The sequence below is a fragment of the Euprymna scolopes genome, chromosome 40 (assembly GCF_053919585.1).
Source record: "Euprymna scolopes isolate OS-2025 chromosome 40, ASM5391958v1, whole genome shotgun sequence".
Classification (NCBI taxonomy): domain Eukaryota; kingdom Metazoa; phylum Mollusca; class Cephalopoda; order Sepiida; family Sepiolidae; genus Euprymna; species Euprymna scolopes.
Genome location: NC_136521.1, coordinates 47,250,186 through 47,266,132, shown reverse-complemented (window position 1 = coordinate 47,266,132; position 15,947 = coordinate 47,250,186). Strand labels below are relative to the sequence as shown.

The 15,947-nt window shown below is 33.5% G+C and overlaps 1 protein-coding gene across 1 annotated transcript; it reads right to left on the bottom strand.

Annotated features, from left to right (window-relative positions):
• Window positions 1-291: 291 nt before the first annotated feature.
• Window positions 292-15,947, bottom strand: LOC145265542 (uncharacterized). Its single transcript, XM_080121504.1, has 2 exons — window positions 15,726-15,947; window positions 292-8,125 (listed from the first exon to the last, which is right to left on the bottom strand). Exon 2 carries the CDS (start codon window positions 6,157-6,159, stop codon window positions 5,293-5,295), a length of 867 nt encoding a protein of 288 aa, XP_079977630.1. The 5' UTR covers window positions 6,160-8,125; window positions 15,726-15,947; the 3' UTR covers window positions 292-5,292.

The window sequence follows — 15,947 nt, the reverse complement described above, 5'->3', positions numbered from 1 at the left end:
TGTCGTCAGCATAGATGTCTACAAATGATGTAAGGATGTGATTTGGAAGATCATTAATGTAGATCAGGAAAAGAGTTGGGCCCAGGATGGACCCCTGAGGGACACCGGCATTAATACTGTGAGCTTCTGATTTTTGCCCCTCAACTACCACTCTTATGAACCTATCAGAAAGAAATGATTTAAAACTAAAACAATACAATTTTAAATAAATATTTTTCAAAAAGCTTGATTCGTTTTATTGACGGATATTTAATTGACAGTTATTTTAACATTAAGAAAACAAACAAAATATTTATTGTTTCAAAAGAATTTAATGGTTACAATTTTAAATAAAATAAAACATTAACTTTATTTAAAGAATATTTAGTTGACAATGACCATTATTTTTACTGAAAAGTTTGTTTTTTTGGGGGGTTTTTTGTTAACAGTATTGATATTGACAGACGTTATTGTCAAAAGAAATATTATTACCAGTTCATATATTAGATCCATTGCTAGTTCTGATGAGGCTATTCTCTATCTCTACAAATCTGTTATCAGACCATGTATGGAGTAATGTTGTCATGTTTGGACTGGTGAATCTCATCCCCATTTGAAGGTTCTTGATAAGATGCAGGGACGTGATGTTCCTATTTACTTGCCTACCCACGAGGGCAGAGTTAGACAAAAGATCGATTTTTAATGTAGGAAAAGTCCAGCTCCTTAAAAAGGGGCACTCTGGATAAAAAATAAAAATTTTCTCAGTCTTTTTTTTTTTTTTTTTTTTTTTTAACGTGATGCTGCTAGTCTCAATCTTTTCTAAAAATAATATTATGACATGTGTTTTTCAGAATTGTCTGATCTATTCCCTGCTTCGTTTGTTCCAGCTCGTTTGACTTGTTGGTTTAGTGGTCTTCATCAATTTGCTGTTTTGATACCTCATAGTAATACAGTTTCCTATTCCAGTAGCTTCTTTCCAAACACTTTCTCATGTCTGAAGCTATTCACTATCGCTACAAGTCTATTATCAGATCATGTATGGAATGCTGTTCTTGTCATATTTGGACTGATGAATCTCATTCCCATATGAGGGTTCTTGCAGGAATGTGATTGGCCCTTACCCTTATTCTCTGCAACCTCTCTTTCACCGATGTGATGTTGCTAGGCTCAGTCTTTTCTAAAAATAATGTTGTGTTCTTCAGAATTGTCTGATGTATTTTCTGCTTCCTTTGTTCCAGCTCATTTGACTCGTTGGTTTAGTGATCTTCATCAATTTGCTGTTTTGATCTTTTTCTTGTATTATGGTATGTTCATGCCGTAGATGAAATCATGGTTAGTGTTCTCCATAGGCTTCGGTCCATTGTTGGTCCAATTCCTCTGAAGACATCACATAATTTTGAACTTGGCAGAATACATGAAGTGAGTTGCCATTACCTTCTCCAGCGCAGTGGTATCTGACTCGCATGTTCGCACCTATCCGTTGTCCTTAGATCATCCACATAGCTGCAGTCGAATAATGTAACTCTTAATACTATAGAACCGTTGATCTGCTAGAGATTCATCCTCCTCCATGGCCATCCAACATCCTGCTGCTAACGTCATCAGTTACCTTATTATTATCACTACAAACACTTTCTCATATCTGAGGCTATTTTCTATCTCTACAAATCTACTATCAGACCATGTATGGAGTATTGTTGTCATGTTTGGACTGGTGAATCTCATTCCCATATGAGTGTTCTTTATAAGATTCAGGGATGTGATGTTCCTATTTACTTGCCTCCCCACGAGGGCAGAGTTAGACACAAGGTCAGTTTTTAATGTGGGAAAAAATCCAGCTCTTTAAAAAGGGGCACTCTGGATAGGAACAAAAAATAAAAATTTTCTCAGTCTTTTTTTTTTTTTTTTTTTTTAACGTGATGCTGCTAGTCTCTGTCTTTTCTAAAAATAATATTATGACATGTGTTTTTCAGAATTGTCTGATCTATTCCCTGCTTCCTTTGTTCTAGCTCGTTTGACTCGTTGGTTTAGTGGTCTTCATCAATTTGCTGTTTTGATACCTCATAGTAATACAGTTTCCTATTCCAGTAGCTTCTTTCCAGGAAGTGCAAGCTTGTGAAACTCTCTTCCTGCTGTCTGTTTACCTCCTTATAGTCTAGCTTTTTACATAGTGGCTTCATGCCTTGTCTGGAGTGATTTAAAAAAAGAAGAGTAAAACACATATTTTACCAATGCTGATGATGATGATGATGATGATGATGATGATGTTTTGTGTTACCTATAGCTTTCCCACAGAAGTGATATTACTAGTCTTTCTCTGCTGCATCGTTATTTCCATGGAAGATGTTCAACTAAGCTTCAATTGCAGGTTCTTCCTTACAAAGCTTTCACGGCAAGAATTCATTTCTGCAAAGAATATTCCTTTCTTCCATCAAATGGGATTTCTATAAACAGAGTTTCTTTCCAAAAAAATTCCCATCTGTGGGACACATTTCCACAAGATTGATTCTCTATTGACTACAACATGATAGTCTTCAAATACTGTTTGTAAATCGTCCTCAAAATAATCAAATTTTATTCATTCCATCTATCATTTTAAATCCTTTCATAATATTCTTCATCACTCATTAACTAGGAGAGTGTTATCACTCTCACACAAAGCAAGAATTTACCAAACATGTGTATGGTGTGATGATGTATGGAAGTGAAATCTGGCCAGTGATGGTTGAGGACATGTGTTGCATGGAGAGAAATTATATGAGAGCCAGCCTGGATGCCCGGCGTTGCCTGGGTGTTTGGAGATGTGTGTTGAGCAAAAAAAGAAAAAAAATAAGGAAAGAAAATGTAATCGTAGGCAGGCAGATTCGAACTTGTACCGCGAAGGAGGAAAAGAATGTGAAAAAAAAAAAAAACCGTGACGTCTTTGCCGTTGCGTCCATCACCAAATTGGAAGTGGTGAAGGTTTAAATTAAGGCTAGTCAATCGAAAAGAGGGGATGACTTTCGAAGATATCAGCAAAGAAAACGACGACTCCTTGTAGAAAAGTGTCCAGTTGAGGGTGAAGGAATTAATGTTTTTGGCCAATTTTTCGATATTTGTCGTCCGAAGGTTTGAACTTCAAAACAATACCAATCTCGTGAAAATCTGTCGCCTCTGTCGAAAGTTTTAGGCAGCCATACAAACATATATACATACATACATTTAAACAGACAAGTGAGATTTATTATATGAGAATGATACAATGGATGTGTAATACGAGTCTGAAAAAACATGCTTAGAGCTGATGGCTTCAGCGGAAGATTAAATCTGGACAGTAGAGAAAGATGTGTGCTGAACAGGAGATTGCATTTCTGAATTTTTGAGATGAGGATTGGTTATTTGGATTATCTGGATTGGTTATTTGGATTATCTGGATTCTTCACATCTTTTCACTCCAACCTTCTTCAGGTGTATTTTGTCGAATGCAGGATTCTGTACAGAACTCTTTATTTAAATCACTAATCACCTTGTCATATTGGCTCATATGATTAAAGCAATGATTGAAAGTTCCAGTTTCTTTCATTTTCATATCATACATAAGACTTTGACATTTAGTACTTTTTTTTTTTTTTTTTTTTTTTACATAGGCATCACCACATTATCAAGGCCCAGAGGCCACTCAAGGATAAGGGTTAAAGAGTGTACAGTAGAAATTGGACAATATAGTAATCATTAGTAATGAAAATTTGGTAAATTTGATAACTTATATGGAACGGCTCATCAAGAACTTATTTACTTTAGACTTGAACACAACCATATTGTAGTCAGCCGGAAAGCAGGAAAACGGAAGACAATTCCACAGGCGTGCAGTTCTAAGAAAGAAGCTTTGTTCATGGAATCTACGTTTAGGTTTAGGCACAGATAAAGAGTGGGGGGAATTATTGATAGTGTTTACAGCTAGACGAGTGTTTCTTGTGAAAGTTTGGCGAGGAGGGACCATAGATTGAAGCTCAGTCGAACACTTTCCATGAAAATAACGATACATCAGAGACAAACTCGCAACATCTCTTCTGTGAGATAGAGGATGCAAGGAGGAGAAAAGGACATCTCCTACGAGGCTACGAAGTCTATTTTGAACTCTATCAAGGCAGGACAAGTCCTTTCTAGCAGCTCCTGCCCAGATGTGGCAACAGTATTCCATCCTTGTTTCCCTCTCAGCTCTGTTTAGGGATACTGACTTCTACTAAGGTTGCTCCTTTCTCCTTTTCATATATCACTGTGTCAGGTTTAAAGCTTCATTTTTATTAAGGGGCCCAGCGTTCTTTGGGTGTTTGGAGGTATGCCTTGAGCAAAAAAAAAAAAAAAAAGTGGTAGTAGGCAGGCAGGCTCGAACCCGTACCGCAAAGGAGGAAAAGAATGTGAAAAAAAATAAAAATAACAAACAGAAGTGGCGAAGGTTTAAATTAAGGCTAGTCAATCGAAAACTGGGGATGACTTTTGAAAATATCAGCGTAAATAGCGACCCCTTCTTATAGAAAAGTATCTAGTTGAGGGTAAAGGAATCAATGATTTTAGCCAATTTTTCTATATTTGTTGTCCGAAGGGACAGCTTCAAACCGATACTGATCTTGTGAAAATCCGTCGCCTCTGTCAAAAGTTTTAGGCAGACATCCCTACATACATGCATACATATATACATACATACATACATTTAAACAGACAGGTGAGATTTATATTATAGATGTAGCAGTTTGGATTGCATAGTCATAGTAGATGGTGTATGACTTGTTTTCAACTGTTTTTTCTGGTAAACATGTTCCCAGGACTTGTTACTACACTTGATATTCAACAATTATCTGTAATTAAATGCATATTTCAATGTCTGTTAAATTGTCAAATAACAAAATCCTTTTTGGCAAAAAATGAATTTCAATGCAACCAAGGTTAGCCAATTAAAAAACAACCTGCTGCCACTCCCACATAACCCCCTGGGGCATTTCCTGACACCCTGTACTTTAGACCTGTGGATCAACTCAGGGCTTTAGGTTTCAATTGAAACCGTCTCATTTGCGAGTGATTTTTATTTTTCAAGTGTCGACTAAAAATAATAAAACGCTTAACTTTTGGCGACTGTTTTTACACCGACAATCTCCCAAAGCTCATTGCTGAGTGAATTCCACGGACTTGCTGCTTTCTCCCTATTATTCCATGTCTCTATGCAAGGTTTAAAAGTCTAAATATGTAACTGTATGGATTGCATAGTCATATTGGATTTCAAACAGTTCTTGCTGCTTTCTTCCTCCTGTTCCATGTCAGGTTTAAAAGCTGTGTTTTCTAAGTATGTAGCGGTAGGGTTTGCATAGTCATATTGGATGCTGTACAACTCATTTCAAACAGTTCTCTCGCGTGAACTTTCATGTGTTTCTTCAGATTCGATTTTTGTATGAACCTCGAATCACAAACCGGGCAAGGATGTGGCTTTTCGCCAATGTGTATCCTCACGTGTTGCGTTAGGCTGGAATTTTGTGAAAATCTAGCACCACACATTTCGCACTCGTGTTGCTTTTCACCAGTGTGTGTTACCATGTGCGTCTTTAGATAATCACGACGTGAAAATGCCGATCCACAAATCTGACAACGAAACGGTCGATCTCCGCTGTGGATCTGTATGTGTTTTCTCAGCGTCGACTTGTCGGAAAATTTCGACCCGCAAGTATTGCATCCGAATGGCTTTTCCCCAGTATGTGTCCGGAGATGCGTTTTCAAGTTGGCCTTCACCGTGAAAGTTGCTCCGCAAGTGACACATCTGAATGGTCTCTCTCCGCTGTGCGTTCGCATATGTTTTCGCAGATTGGAATTTTCCGAAAACTTGGACCCGCAAATGGAACAACTAAATGGCTGTTCGCCCGTGTGTGTTTTGACGTGGCTCTTGAGAATTCCGCGGCGGGAAAATCTTGACCCACAAACCTCACACGGAAACGGTCTGTCGCCCGTATGTGTTTGCATGTGCGTTCGCAAGTTTGAGGCAATCGCAAATTTCGCGCCACAGATTTCGCATCCGTACGGTTTTTCTCCGCTGTGAGTTCTTCCATGTCGGATCAAATCTGAATTGGATAAAAACGGTTTCTTGCAGACTTTACAAGCAAAACATCTTTTTATCGTCTGAGTTGCATCATCGGAAGTTTCACAATTGTATTCCATTCTTGAGAGGAGGGATTTGCATTAAAATAATAATAAAGGGACATAGGTTTTCTCCGTTTTTTTTTTTTATTTTTTACTTCAGTTAAAGAGATCAAGGGAGCTAACCCCTCCTAAAGCTAACAATTGGTTATATTACGATGTACATTGATATATATTGCATACTTTACAAGCAAAACATCTTTTTACCGTCTGAGTTTCATCATTGGAATTTTCATAAATATATTGCATGGAGGGGGGTGCATTAACAAAAAATAATTAAAATAATAATAATAAAAATAAATAATAATAATAATAAATAATAATAAAAATAATAATAATAATAATAATAAATAATAATAATAATAATAAATAATAATAATAATAATAAAAAAATAATAATAAATAATAATAATAATAATAATATATATCAAAGGACTCTTTTAAATACAGATGTTACTCCCTTTATGGCTGCTGATGAATTTAGCCTTAATTAAATTATTAAAAAATGTTTTGTTTTATGTTTATATTAAAATAATAATAAAAGGTACATAGGTTTTCTCATTTTTTTTATTTTACTTGATTTAGTTTATAGATATCAAGGAAGCTAAATGATTTCATTAAGATTAATACATTAATATCCGAGGGCTGTTTTAATGACAGATATTATCCTCTTTGTGGCTGCTGGTGAATTTAGTTTTATAATTAAATTATAAAAAAACAAAACTTTTGTTTTTTGGAGGGAATTTGCAGTAAAATAATAATAAAGAGGCATGGGTTTTCTCTTTTTTATTTTACTCTAGTTATTATAAAGAGATGAAGGGAGCTAACTCTTCCTGGAGCTAACACTTGATTTCATTCTGATTTCAATTTATATCAAAGACGTGATTCCCTTTTATGGTTACTGGTGAATTTAGTTTTGTAATTTAATTATTAAAATAAATATTTTTATGTTCGTTTTTTTTTTTTGGGGGGGGGGGTCTGCATCAAAATAAATTAATAAAGGGTCACGGGTTTCTTTTTTACTCAGTTTCAAGAGGTCAAGGGAGCTAACTCCTCCTGGAGTTAACAATTGATTTCATTACGATCTGAATTAATATCAAAGGATAGATGTTATTCCCTTTATGGCTGCTATCTGTATTTTGAAATTGACTACCTACTGTAACTTTGGTGTGTGAATGGAGGAAAAGGGAAGAAACCGAAAGGCATTCTGATGAATTTAGTTTTGTAATGAAATTATTAAAAAAAAATTTTTTTTATAATTTCGTTTTGTATTTTTGATTTCAATCTGATTAATCTATTATTTTAAAGAGCAGTTGTTTGTGTGTTTGGATGCCCAGCTAAAAGTCTAAAACTACCAAACAAACACCCTCAAAGTTGGTATATTTTTTTTGGATCAGTGTCAACATTGTCCTGCTTTTTATTGAAACCAGCCAAGAGCTCTTTTTAGTATCCTCGTTGTTTCCTTAAGTGCAAGTGTCTGGATCTCTTTTGCACTTAGTTCACCAGGAATATTAGTTAGGTAGGATTTCAGGTTCTTCTTCGTAAGCCCTGTGGCACTTATAATAACTGGTATGATTCTTCTCTTTTTTTTTTTCATTTTTCTTCATCTTTTTCTTCTATGGGGGGGGGGGGGACATCCAACCAGATGTCTAACATTTACCCCTATTTTAGTGAGTCCAACCAAGAGATCTTTTCAGGATTCTAGCCGTCCCTTTCAGTGCAATCGTTTGTAGTGTGAGTTCTTATGTGCTGAGTTAAGTCAGAGTTTCATCTAAACAGTTTCTTGCAGACTGCACAAGTAAAACATCTTTTTCTCGAGTTGCATCATGGGAATTTTCAGGATTAGATTCTATTCTCTTTCAGATTTGCATGAAAATAATAATAAACGGACGTTGGTTCTTACTTGAACATGTGAGGTGTTAAACTGAACAACAGGTTAGAAATCCAGTCAATTATTCAGGGTTGTCAAATGCCCAAATGTCAAAATCTGGCAATAAAGAAAAAAAAAAAAACAATCAAATTTATAATTTTAAACATTGTTGTTTTTTTTTTTTATAAATTTACAATGATAAAATTTCTACACTTTTTAAATTTAAATCACCTTTCCTGTCAACCCTCCCTTCCTTCTGTAAACAGAATCTCTTAGCATTGTTTACTAACGACTATCTTTATAACAGGAACTCCGAGCAAAGACACCGCCTCTGTTAATGTTGTTTTTCTCTGTTTAGTTTCCATTTGTTTTTTCAACGACACTGATGAACTGTATTGATTTCATATTAGCCACAGATGGCTGATTCAATACAATGAAACCACTGGTTCGTCTTTCGAATATGTATTTGTATTTTCAGCTCTCACGTTCGCGATCAAGCACTTTATTTGATTTTGTTTCATCGCTCCTGACACGCTTTATATATATATATATATATATATATATATATATACTATAATAATTATTAAATACCTTCAGACACTCGTGTTTCATCCTTTTGAGAATCATCAGTGCAGAGTGTTGTGATTAACATCAGTCGATAGATTCAAACCTGGCAAAAGAAGCCATCTCTGGCCTTATTAATCCATTCGGCTACCGTTAACCACGAGAAATACTGTTGAATTTTAAACATTTATTTTTTAAATGTTTTTTAACATCTGTCAAAGTGATCTAATCATTATATGATGATCTGCACACACACACACACACACACACATATATATATTATATATATATATATATACTAGCTGTACCCTGCCACGCATTGCCGTGGCTCAATTTGGTGAAATGGAAAATTCTAATAAAAAGAGAAAATGCATGTCTCTTATATTCTTAGTACAGCAATCCACTCCAAAAATTGAAAAAAAAAAAAAAAGGCAAAAATGTAAAAAAAAAAATGGTACTCTTGCAGAATTGGATCCGGATCCTCGGGAGTTTCCGTCAATCATGGCTTGGACTCGACCAACAATCAGTGGATTAAGCCTAACGTTGCTAAGAGTTTGTTTTTGTATTAAAAAAATGTGAGTTTTTAATTAGTATTTGGGTGAGGGGGCGTTACAATACACAGATTCAAAAAAGTTGTCCAAAAACAAATAAATGAAAGCAAAGTTAAGGTAAGTTACGTTTCTACCTAATTGGATGATTTTTTTAATGTTTTTAATTAATGTAAAATGTTTAATCAGCTCGAAAAACATTGTTTATCGATGTACTTGAAAAAGACAAATGGTCGCGGACTCTGTTGAATATGTTAATGAAGCAAAATGTAGTAGGCACACAAAAATCAGGAACACGGATAGGAGATAGTCAGTATCGCCCACCTCTAGAAGAGAGGGATTTCTTGGCTATAATAACCGTAGAGAAAGAAGAAGGAGACACAAACAAGTAAAAAAAAAAAAAAAAAAAAAAAAAAATCGCTTCTCGCAGACACGTGGTTCGTCACAAAGAACAATCCAATCGCCAGAACCACCTACACACAATCTGCAGGACAATGCCTGACTGCTTTCCAGCGTCGTGCCTTTATAGCGGCTGGGAATTATACATTTGCATAATCGCGCGAGAGCAGACGCGATTCTATGAGAATGGCATGAGGTCAACGCTAATAAAAACCCATGGACGCCATCTTGGAGCTCTCTCTTCCGCTCAGCCCGAAACACAACAGGCGTATCCGAGGTAAGCTCTCTATTTCCCCTCATTTCAGTTATTGCTAATTCTGCTACAGTTAGTTTGGGAAAATAAGTTAAAAACTATGCAAAACAGTGTAAGAAACCCACTGAATATATGTTACCATGGCATAGGCTGACATATTCAGTGGGTTTCTGACAGTATTTTGTATAGTTTTTTTGTTTGAACTCATTTTCCAAAACTTGACGTAATCAACAGTGTCCACCACCATTTGTATTTTTCAAATATACTGATAAACACTGTTTTTTGAGCCGACTAAATATTACATTAAATAAAAAATGTTTGTATTACTAAACACAGATATGAAAAAGTTGTCGAAAAATAAATATATAATAAATAAATGCTATCAAAGGCAAGATAAGTTACTTTTCTACCTAACTGGATAAGATTTTAGTGTTTTTATTTAATGTAAAATGTTTAATCGGTTCGAAAACATGCAGTGTTTATCAGTATATTTGAAAAATACAAATGGCGGTAGACAGTGTTAAACAGGTTAAGTGTGAGAAAATGAGTTAAAACTAAAAAACAATACAAAATACTATTAGGAACTCACTTAATATATGTTACATGTTACATATATTCGGTGGTTATTTAACAGTAATTTGTACAGTTTTTTTTAGTTTTAATTCATTTTCCCAAACTTAACGTGTTTAACACAATCTGCCACCATTTGTAATTTTCAAATATAGCGGTAAACCCTGTGTTTTTCGCGCCAAATAAACATTTTACATTAAATAAAAACACTAAAAAATTATCCAGTTTGGTAGAAAAGTAACTTATCTTGCCTTTGATAATATTTGTTATAAATTTATTTTTTGACAACTTTTTCGAATCTATGTGTACAGTAATACAAACCCAATAAAAACATTAAAAAGTATCCAGTTAGGTAGAAAACAATATCTTTTTTTTTTTTTTTACATTAGGTCCACCTCCACATTTCATTTAAAATTTGCAGAGACAAGTAGTTTTCGAGATATAAAGACCTGTACTATGCACTATAATTCACTGGTGGCCATGAATAAACACCCCCCCAACCTCCCCATATTAAGAACGGCTTTTGGAATAAACACCCCTAACCTCGCCATGTTAAAAACGGCTTTTGGAATAAATACCACAATTCTCCCGATGTTAAGAACGGCTTTCGGAATAAACACCCCCAACCTACCCATGTTAAAAATTGTGGAGGTGGACCTAATGTGAAAGTTTACCTTTTGTTTTGTTTTTTTAATAAATTGTTAGTTGAAAGCACAAAAGGCAGATTTGCCATTTAGTTATACAAATATCCTCAAACTAGGTAACCACTAAAAGGGACTCTAAAGGTCGACACCGGTATCGAGCAAAAATTTGTTTACATGTTTTACAAACTTTAAATGGGTAAAATATAAGCACATTATTGAAAATGTGATCATGTGATTAAAATTTAATTGAAATTAACCATGCTGTTTAACCAATTAAAAAATATAATGCAAGATGATGTTTTAAAAGGATTAAATGTTTTATTTTATTTAAAATTGAAATTTGGGGTACTTATGCATTTTTCGTGCCGTGCTGAAATAATAACATTATTATTTGGAAAACCATTCTTAATGAAGAGCTGAGGGTGTTTTATAACTATTCTGTGCTTCCACCTTACAATTTAAAAAAAAAAAAAAAGATATCATGAAACTTGAATTTAAACTGAAAAAAAAAAACATAAAAATAGCACGGTAGCATCTGCCATCGTATATGTCCAAGAACAATATCTACTGTAAGATTAAACCAAAATTTGGTGCTTATGCGTTTTTGATACCACGCTATTTTTAAATAGTTTTTCGGGTTAAATTAAAGTTTCAAGATATCTTCTTTTTTTTTTAAGGTGTAAGCACAGAATAGTTACAAAACATCCTCCCATGTTAAGAATGGCTTTCAAAATAACATTATTATTTCAGCACAGTAACAAAAACACATAAGTACCCGAAATTTTATTTTATTGTTCAATGTTTTTAATGTTAAATTATAAAAGAAAACATATTTAATCATTGTAATACTTCATCTTGCATTGTTTTTTTAATTTGTTAAACAACGTGGTTAATTGAAATTAAATTTTAATCACATGATCACATTTTCAATAATTATGTGATTATATTTTACCCATTTAAAGTTTGTAAAGCAGGTAAAAAAACCTTCTGCTCGATACCGGTGTTGACTTTTAAGAGTCCCTTTTAGTGATTACCAAATTGGAAGGATCTTTATTTCAGCATCTTCAAGTCAAGTGCCAACCGCCGGTGAACTGAGGAAGATTTAACCATTGAAGAACTATTTGAGTAATGTTTATTTATCCTGTTCATTGAATTTTTAATTTAAAAACTGACAAATATAAACCTTATATGAAGGAAAATGCTAACCCTATATATATTCACCCACCGTCAAACCACCTACCTTCCATAATTAAGCATATACCTATATCTATCGAAAGCAGAAGTAACAACTCCTCTGATATTAAATATAAAAATAATGATGCTAACACAAATAAATCCAGGAATCGTAGTAGGAAGATAATCTGGTTTACTCCCCAGCCTTTCCACCAGATGCTAAAAACAAAATTAGGAAATAAATTTCAACACTTCATAAGCAAACATTTGCCACCAGAAAATATATTTATTACTGTTTATTGAACTTGTTTATTAGTCCCCCGACAAAAAGAGGGTGGACCTGTAAATTCACCCTTGTCAGTCCACACTTTTCTCAATAATTACGCCTTGGAATTTTTGGAAATTTTGCACAAACATTAAACATGATATGAGTAAAAAAGGAACAGAACGGATTTTCCGGGGAAACTCCAGTTACCCCTTTAAGGGTGCCTTTCAGGTTAAAATAGCTAAAATTGACACTTTTGTGCTTATTAAAAAAAAATGATGCCTTGGATTTCTATAAAACTTTCTGAAAAGTTGTAACTAACTGATTTCTATATAATTTTGTTTGTCTATACTTTGCGATAACTCTTGGGTGTGCCCCAGGTGCTCTTTTAGGGCTAATAAAAACGCTCCATTTTTGGGACTATTTTACTATATTTATCCAAAATTTTCTGTGTATGTCTATTTAGTAGTTTTTCATTCAAGGTGCTGAACTCAAATTTAAATATGTTAAGGCTTTGAGGACATTTGGGGGCTAAATGAGGGGGGGCAAATAATGGACTTAGTTATTTCTTTTTTTGCGTGGTGTAGAACTGAAGGCCTAAAATTGCACCATTTGTTCATTTTCACCAGGATTTGACGTCCCCTGGGGACTTTTGGGGCTAAATGGGGAGGGGGGTGCTGAACTTAGTAATTTTTTATGCCTTGTTTACTGTGCACTCATGAGGGAGGCCATGTATACCTCACTTGTTGTATATGTTTATACATCGTACCCACCTATGTGCAGATACATTGATATGCAGTATGTTACATAGACGTTACATACATGTTACACCCCAATTGTGAAATTGCCCATGAAGTAGACCAGTCATTTGCCATTTTATGAAGTAGGCAGTTTGGTGTATGAATCTCATAAATTTATGTATAACTACTTGACTCTTGTAACACTTTTCAGATTCTTTTCAGCGCAAGGTTTAGCCATGGATGAACTGTGCTTCTTTGTGGGTTGCTGAATATCAGCAGATGGTGATTACAGTTTTGGGAGAAAAGAAAAACTGAAAACACACTTAAAAGAGAAGATTACTACATTTTGAAAACTTTTCGGATTACTTCTTTCAATGGAAAAGAAAAAGTTAAAAAGAACAATGGAAAATAGATGGTAACTAAAGACTCAGTCAAAGAAATTATCCAAGAAGCCCATTTAGATACACCATGGTGGTGTGAAGAAAACTTATTTACAGATTAGTGAACTATATGGCAATATTCTGTAATCAATTATTTAGACTTAGTTTATTTTACTGCTTTGTATCTATGGCTGATCTGGAAATAAATGGATACATGAAGATAGTTAAAAAAAAAAAAAAAGAAGCTCTACAAGACCCTCTTTTGTTTGTCCATACATTGCATCATTTTAATACTGCATTGCTATAGCCTTCTTATACTCTCCAACTTATATATGTGTGTGTGTGTGTAAATACAGAAGAGTATAAGAAGGCTACAGCAATGCAGGGAGCCGGGTATTAAAATGATGTGATGTATGGACAAACGAAAGAGGGTCTTGTAGAGCTTGTCTTATATCTTTATTTATTTTCCAGATTTTTCACAAACGCAAAACAGTAAAATAGACTTACTGTTTGAGACTTCCGCCATCCCAGTTATCTCCAACAGTGAGTCTATTTTACTGTTTTATGTCTATGGTTGATCTGGAAAATAAATAGATATATAAAGATATATAAAAAAAAAAAACTCTACAAGACCTTCTTTCGTTTGTTCATACATCACATCATTTTAAAACCCAGCTCTCTGCATTGCTAGGTGTGTCAGAAATTTCGTGAAAAATAGTGAATAATTCCACCCCGTCTTTCCAAGCTTATAACTCATCGAAAAATGTAATTCAAGCCCTATTTTTTTTTTCAATTAAAGGAGCAAGGACCAAGGTTTCATTAAAAAAAAACAAAAAAACAACGTGTTTTTTTAAAAAAAAAAGATTTTTTTAAACTTCGAACTTTACAGGTAAATTTCTAAAAAAACACTACTTTTTTTTTAATTTGAATATATTATTTATTGACCTTTTTTCTTCAATTTGTGATATATAAAACTTTGGTGAGTAAATTAATTATTTACTTTTTAATAGACATTTGAAAAGGGGGCGCGTGAATTTAAAAAAAAAACGTTTGTCTAAAATATTATATTCGGTTTATTGTAAAGAGCATAAAATTTAACATTGACACGGAAAATATCGTAAAAATAGAATCAATAGAAAAATTTTGATAGATTTTTAAAGTTTAAAAATTGAAAAATACTGAACTCGTAAAATTCAATTAATTTCATTACTGTTTTTTAAAAATTAAAGAAAATAATATTTCTATTACTTTTTATACAACTTTAATAGTTTATTTTGGAAGTATAATCCATAAAGAAAATAAACAACCCACCTTTAAAAGAGAAATTACGAGTTTCTTATATTTTATTCGCAGTTTCGTGTTAGGGGTGTCAAAAATTCCTACAAAAAAATCTGATACACCTATAATAGCACATATTAGTAGTTACAAACACCCTCCCCTTCCCATGTTAAGAATAGCTTTCAAAATAACGTTATTATTTCAGCACGATACCAAAAATACATAAGTACCCAAAATGTTATTTTTATTGTTCAAGGTTTTTAATTTTGAATTATAAATCTTTTAAATCTGGATATAAACACCCCAAACCTCCCTATGTTAAGAACGGCTTTCGAGGTTGGGGGTATTCCGAAAGCCGTTCTTAACATGAGGGATTGGGGTATTATACTCTAGGGCCACGTAGTAATTAGTTTTTTTCTGGGAGTAATCATTATCTAGTTTAATTTTTTTTTTTTTTTTTTTCATGCTTATTGCTTTGCGGAAATCAGTATTTTAAACTATGACCGAAGCAATAAAATACTGATTTCGCCTTCTGATTTCGACGACAGGTGCCCGAAAAAAATGGCGTCTCCATTTTCGGCGATAAACTGTAGTAGTACCAAGTTTTAAGAATCTTTTCTTGCGAATTTTGCTCCTATTACTAATAATATATATATATATATATATATATATATATATATATATATATATATATATATATATATATATATAACTTATTCGGTTTTAAACTCGTAAACTGCTCCGTGCTCCGGCCATTCCCAGGACTGAGACCTGATTTTCTATCAATACTTGGAACTACTGACTCTGTAAAAACTGAAATCCTCTAAGTACCCATTTTTATAAATATCCTATTTATTTATTTCAAATACGAATAAAACAAAATAAAAAAGGAGTTCTTCTTACCTTATTCCAACTTCTATTTTTTTTTCTTTTTTCTTAACACCTACTAAAGCTCAGATTGTGAAAAAACATAAATTTATAGTCAAATTTTAAAGAAATTTCACAAATAAATTCACTAGAAAATTAATAATATTATACACATAAAGAATCAAATAAATGGAATGTGTGTAATAAATTCACATGATTTGTTTATCTTTTGTCGGAAATTAAAAAAGCGTTACTACA